This window comes from Chiloscyllium punctatum, chromosome 46, assembly GCF_047496795.1.
Source record: "Chiloscyllium punctatum isolate Juve2018m chromosome 46, sChiPun1.3, whole genome shotgun sequence".
Classification (NCBI taxonomy): Eukaryota; Metazoa; Chordata; class Chondrichthyes; order Orectolobiformes; family Hemiscylliidae; genus Chiloscyllium; species Chiloscyllium punctatum.
In genome coordinates, this window is record NC_092784.1 from 39,151,725 (window position 1) to 39,158,380 (window position 6,656).

Consider the following 6,656-nt stretch of genomic DNA (forward strand, 5'->3'; position numbering starts at 1 on the left):
ATGGTTTCATAGAATTCCAACAGATGAGTTAAGAGTGACCTACCCTTCATGAACTCACGCTGCATCTGCCCAATGGGACAATTTCTATCTTGACACCTTACTATTCCTTCCTTGATAACCGACTCAAGCATCTTCCCCATTACAGAGGTTAAGCCAATCGGTCTACAATTCCCCATCTTTTGTCTACTGTCCTGTTTAAACATTTGCTGTTTTCCAATCTGCTGGAACTGCCCCAGAGAACAGCAAGTTTTGGAACATTCCCACAAGTGCCCTTGCTCTTCCTCCTGCCATCTCTTTTAGCCCCCTATGATGCCTTCCATCAGGGCCAGGAGACTTGTCATCTTAGCTCCATGAGCTTGCCCAAAGATACCTCTTCCCTGATCATGATTGTTTCCAGGTCCTCCCCTACCTTTGTCTCTTTGTCAATTACTGGCACATTATTCATGTCCTTCACTGTGAAGGCTGACACCCAATACCCCGTTCAATGCCTCAGCCATTTCATCATATCCCATGACTAAATGCCCCTTCTCATCCTCTAGGACACCAATGTTTACTTTAGCCATTCTTTTTCATTCCATACATTTATAGAAACCTTTGCAATCTGTCTTTATAATCTGGGCTAGTTCTTTTTCCTCTCATAGACGATCTTACTTTTCTTTAGAGCCCTATTTGTGGCTTTCTGTTGACCTTTAAAACTTTCCCAATGTTGTGCTTTCCCATGACTTCTCATTTGATTCGATAGCCTCCCTTGGCAGATTATCCCTTTTCTTACAATCCTTTTGTTTCACTGGAATATACTTTTGCTGAGCACGTTGTAAAATTACTTTGAAAGTCCTCCATTGCTCGTCAACTGTCCCACCATAAAGTCTTTGAATCCAGTCTACTTTAGCCAAATCCTCCCTCATCCTATTGAGGTCTCCCTTGTTTAATCACAGGGCTCTGGTATCGGATTTTACCTTCACGCTCTCCAGCTTTATTCTAAATTCAACCAAACTGTGATTGCTCCTTCCAAGAAGATTCCGAAATATGAAGTCTTTAATTATTCCTGTCTCATTACACAGGACCTGATCGAGGATAGCTTGCTCCCTCCTCATTCCCATTACAATGTGATGTACAATTTGGTAGCCTATAGACTACGCCTATCAGTGACTTTTTCCTTCCTTGAATTCTCCATGGAACCAATATCATCTCTCAGCAACACCCAGACGTCGTCCTTGGATATCAGGAGCGGCATCACCTCCCTTACTTTACTGTCTGTCTGTCCTTCCGAATACCTGATACCCCTGGATATTTAACTCCCAGTCGTGACCATCCTGTAACCGTGTCTCCATAATGGCTACTAAATCATTTCATTTGCAATGATTTGTACCATTAACTGATCGATCTTGTTACAAATGCTACGAACGTTCAGCTAAAAATTGTCCTTATGCTCGTTTTCATACCTTCATGATTCCCAACATCTCTGATAACGTCTCCAGAGTTATCCTTCCTTTTTCCTTCTTTCATGGTCTGCCTTGTAGTTAAGGGGGGAGAAGGAGAAGACAGCAGATGCTGGAAAACAGAGTCAAACAGTGTGGTGCTGGAAAAGCACAGCAGGCAGTATCCAAGGACCAGAAGAGTCGACGTTTTGAGCATAAGCTCTTCATCAGGAATGATAAACTTCATCAGTTTAGGTGGAGACTATCCCTTCTACACAGATCCCTCCTGTTCTAAAACTGATGCCAATACCCCATGAAATGGAACCCATCGTTCCCTTCCCACACCACTCTTGACCACATTTTCCCTTCTCTAATTTCCTCATCCCTAAGCCAATTTGCACCTCTCACTAATGCGGCCATTGGACCAATCCATTTGTATCCTCCTCCAACCTAACACATCCCTCTGCATTGTCAACCACCCGGCCAATCATTGTGTCACCCACAAATTAACTTATCATCCTCGCCTGCACTCTCGGACATCATTTATGGATATGACAAACAGCGTGGGACCCAGCACCAATCCAAGCGGTACACCCCTGCTCCAATCTCAGATAAACTTCAATCACCACCCTCTGTCTCCTGCTCAAAGACAGTTCTGGATCTAACTTCCAAACGTACCCTGGATCCAATGAGATTTTATCTTTATTAGCTTCCCGTGTGGGACCTTGTCTCAGGCCTTACTGAAATCTATAGAATCTGCATTGTCTACTTTGCCACCATCAACATTACCTCACTCCAACATTGGTTGACACTGACGGGTTGTGTGCGGTCTACAAAATACACTGCAGCAAAATACTAAGGCTCCTCCAACAGGAACTTCCAAACCTGCGACTCTCATCTCCAGCATCGTCAGTTCTCACTTTCACCCTCAACATCATTCCAACCAATCAATCTCTCCCAAAAGCAACGTCAGCCTGGGATTAGATACAGAATACAACTTCCCCTGCTCATTGACACTGAACGTAAAGCTGCTTCTACACTTGTAAACACAGGTTTAGATACAGGATAAAGCTTCTTCCAACACATATTCCCAAGGATAGTACAGTACAAGAGAAATCCTTTCATTCTGCTCAAACCCTGTTTCCAATTCCCATTCCCATTCCCATTCCCATTCCCATTCCCATACAATCTCTCCATGGTTCGCACTATCAGACTCCCCAAGTCAAGATGGGCACAATACAGCAGACCCTCTCCAAGTTCAACGAGTTACCTTTGATGATTGTAGTCATGGAGCCTTCCACGAGATCGTGTGGAGCTGAATCCAGTCAGGTCACAGCACAGCAACTCACAGCCACTCCTATTGGTCCAAATGAAATAGATCCTCCTGAGAATAAACCCATGAGTTCAGTCATTGGTGGAGATTGTAGAGATTGGGGCTGGTTGATTGGTTCAATGTTGCTGCTCCTAGTCACATTGGTATCAGGTGAGTGTGGGTTGTGTGTATAAAAGGAGCTGGTTGGGGAATATGGGGATGGTTGAGTTATTTGGGACCATGGGTGATTTTGTAATGAGGGGTTTGTTCCCTGTGCTAATGTTAGTTGGAGCTGTCTGTTGCTCTGACACATGGCAGCAGTTTTTGAACCAGAGGTTTCCATGGGGAATTGTGAGAGCCAGCCCTGTTCCTGAGAGAGTCCCTTCTCCTGGGGGTTTCAGTTTCCCATTGTCTGAGGTTGTGAGTGTGTCCCCACTACAGACTGTGATGGTGCAGTGTGGAGAGCACAACCTGCTGGTCAGGGCCCAACTGGATTTATTTGGAACTGGGCACCTGATTAAAGCTGCTGACCTGACCCTGGGGACAGTAGGATGTCAGCCAACCAGGGTCTACCCTGAAAACCACACTGTCCTCTTTGACTATGGGCTGCATGAGTGTGGCAGCAGATTGCAGGTAATGGGAGTTCTCCCCACTTTCAGGAAGTTTGGGGCGTAGATGGTTCCAGTGAGGGTTACATTGAGGAACATTGACTTATTGAGGGTCTGTCTCCTGCTAGTTTCCTATGCTGGAATAGACAAGACCTTAATTGGTCTCTGTCTCAAATCTTGTGCTGCTGTTGACATTGGTTTGGAAGCTTCTGATTATACAGGTGGTTCTGTTCTGTTTTTGTCTGTGCATTAGCTGTAATTGTGGTGAAGTGTGACTGGTTTGATCTTTCCCCTGAATGTGAATAGAACACTACACTTTCTATCAGTGCCTTCCAGCATGACACTTCTCTACAGTGAAGTCACAGAAGAACACAGCTGTCATGTTATAGCAGAATGATGTGCTTAGTTTTGTGGTGAGCAGTCTATTATCCTCAGATTGGTTTTTGACTCACTCAGTCTAGTTTCATCCCAATTATGGGCCTGTTGTGAATAAATTGACTTCTCTGGTCCTTGAGCTCCATATCTGACCTGTTGGTAAAACTGTTTGGGTTCCATTCTGGTGAATTGTTTTTGCTTCTCACCTGAAGTTGATGTTTCACTAACTTTGACTGTAATCCCTTCCCATAATCTGAAGATTTCCTGTTTTCCCTTGTAGATAAAGATCGCCATGTTCCTGTTCCATCTATCTGTAATTCTGCTGTGACCTTAAAACCAATCCTGTTGACTAGCTGAGCATTCCCTGGCCTTTGGATATGGAATTGCAATAATTCCTGATCTTTGGAATGATGCAATACCATGTTTAAATTGATCTGAATAGACTAACCCCTGACCTGTGACCTATTGCACTCCAGTAATGGTCCCTCCAGCTCTCTGGTGAAGAGACGGGCTCAGGGCCTGGAGGCTGTCACCTTCTGTAAAGAAGTCATTTAATGTGATGCTGTTGTTGTGAACCCTGTGTAGATCCTTCTCATGAAGAATCAGTTTCTCATTCCTTAACCTGGTGTCTTTCAGATCACTGGGGATTTCCTGATCTACACCACCCACCTGACCCACATCCCAAACTATCCTGGATCTGTCATTGTGAGAACCAATGGGGCTGTAGTTCCCATTGAGTGTCGTTATTTGAGGTGAGAATCTTTACTTGATTGTCAATATGATCCCCTGCTGCTGTTGTCTGACCCTGTCCTAAAATGGCTGCCCTGTCTCTTCCCCAGGAAGGGCAATGTGAGCAGTAACCCCATCAATCCCACCTGGATCCCATTCAGCTCCACCAGGTCTGGAGAAGGCCATCTGTCATTCTCCCTGCGTCTAATGAATGGTACGTGATGGATGACTGGGGAGGGATCTCCTGCTATCACTCACTGTGACTTACATTCACTCTCTCCAACCCTTGTCCTCCTGTACTTCAGGTGACTGGCTTACAGAGCGCCCTTCCACTGTCTACTCACTGGGAGACCTCATTCACATTGAGGCATCTGTTTCAATGGCCAATCACATGCCCCTGAAGCTGTACATTGATCGCTGTGTAGCTACGCTGAGCCCAGACAAGGACTCCACCCCAAGATACAGGATCATTGACTACAATGGGTAAGGAGCTCTCTGCTATCTCCAGCTGCTCCCATCTCAATGGCTTCCCTCCATTCACTTCACGGCCCTTTGTCCATCTACAGTTGCCTCCTGGACAGCAAAGCTGAGGACTCCTTTTCAACCTTTGTGTTGCTGGGAGACAGGCAGGAGCCAGACAAGCTCAGGTTTGACCTGGATGCCTTTCGTTTCTATGGAGATGAGAATTCTTTGGTAAGAGGAAGCTGCTGATTGGCTCCTCCATAGTGGGAGGGAGTCACTAAATACTGACTTGTTCTGAATGTGTCCCTCAGATCTTCATCACCTGTCGCCTGAAAGTTGCTGCAGTGGATCAGGGAGATTCCAGGAACAAAGCTTGTACTTTCCAGAAGCTGCAGAATATGTAAGTTCCCTCTCTCTGTCCCTCAGGGATGTTGTTTTTGGGAGAGGTGATGCACCATGTGGTTGATGGGCTGTTTCTTTGTTTAGCTGGACCCCATTGGAGGAATCTGACAGTGACATTTGTGCCTGTTGCCATATGGGGAACTGTGGGAGCACAAGGGAGATCCTGTTCCCCTCCAGAGGAAGGAGAGACCTTGGTCCTGAAGCTGGTAGGACATTGACCATCTTGATGTTGGGGATCCTCCCATCTCCATCTCTCCCTGACTGGAATGTTTGATCTTGCAGAGAGTGAAGCTGGATTGAAGTGGGAAGGGGAGGCCTCACTTGGCCCCCTGATCATCCTGGATACTGGGCTGACCAACCTGGCAACTGAGCCCCTGCCTGAGGTTGAAGGAAGGATACAGGAGAGGTCTCCAGGTGGGGAGCTGCCTACCCGCTAGTTTCCCTTTCTGTCCCTGTTTCTCTCAGTAACCATTAGTTTCTCCTTGTTCTGTAGGTGTGGAGTTGGTTGTGATGGTGACCCTGACTGTGACAGTGGTCTGTCTGATCTCTGCTTCATTGCTGGCCTTGGTCCTGTCCAGGAAACACAAGCAAACACCCACCAACCTGTGATGACATGGTCAATAAAGCAGTGATTCATGGTGTCTTCTGTCTGGAGCTGGTTTTTCTGCATCCTCTTGTTAAAATATTCCTGGGGACAATCTCTGGGCTTTGCCTGTCCAATCCATGCATTGAGCTTCCAGGATGATTGATTGGGTTATTGAAGATATTGTTTGCAGTTTTCTTTATCCAGTGAGTACAGGGGGCTGTAGACCTCGCTGGAAAGGGGTTTCTGAATTTGATGAAATCACTGATTGCAGAACATGCTGGAGGAACTGCTCAGATGATGCAGCATCTGAGGGTGAAACAGCTGGTGTTTCCAGTCTGTTCTGATTCTCTTCAGAAGTGTCCAAGTGGATTCCCACTGTGACTGTCTCCATAGTTCAGTCAGCCAGAGTGAGGCATCCATTGGGGAATGAGTCTCTGCAGGGTCTGGGAGAAATGCCTGCAGCTTTCTCCATATAGGGTTGGCCTCGGTGTCAGATACAGAACCTGATTTGGGAGCCAGTGGGGTGAGGACCTGGCTGTGAGGTATACTCCAGGGTTTTGAAGGTTGCTTTTGTGGTGCTGTGGTTGGCTGAAGCAGCCCAGAGAATGGTGCTGTAATGGGCTGAGAATCAGTTGTCGTGGATTCTCAGGCTGTGACTGCCCCAGTAAGCCTTGGATCCAGATGAGGTTAGTCCTATCCACAGGGCAATGACTGGTGGTGGGGAAGGAGATTCGGGGAATGGCATACCCCAATGCTGATTGGGC

At 46.5% G+C, this 6,656-nt stretch overlaps 1 protein-coding gene across 1 annotated transcript; it reads left to right on the forward strand.

Moving 5' to 3' along the window:
• The first annotated feature begins 3,177 nt into the window (after positions 1 to 3,177).
• On the forward strand, positions 3,178 to 5,580 carry LOC140468084 (zona pellucida sperm-binding protein 3-like). Its single transcript, XM_072564268.1, has 7 exons — positions 3,178 to 3,363; positions 4,350 to 4,465; positions 4,553 to 4,656; positions 4,748 to 4,925; positions 5,009 to 5,135; positions 5,216 to 5,304; positions 5,391 to 5,580. The coding sequence occupies exons 1-7, from the start codon at positions 3,178 to 3,180 to the stop codon at positions 5,578 to 5,580; spliced, it is 990 nt and encodes a 329-aa protein (XP_072420369.1).
• The last annotated feature ends 1,076 nt before the right edge of the window (positions 5,581 to 6,656 follow it).

Excerpts from the sequence above, each read along its gene's own strand:
- LOC140468084 (XM_072564268.1), top strand. The coding sequence starts at position 3,178 with ATGGTGCAGTGTGGAGAGCACAACCTGCTGGTCAGGGCCCAACTGGAT. Across the intron at positions 4,657-4,747 it reads CTCCCTGCGTCTAATGAATG|GTGACTGGCTTACAGAGCGC; the intron begins GTACGTGATGGA and ends CCTGTACTTCAG. Across the intron at positions 5,305-5,390 it reads TTCCAGAAGCTGCAGAATAT|CTGGACCCCATTGGAGGAAT; the intron begins GTAAGTTCCCTC and ends TTCTTTGTTTAG.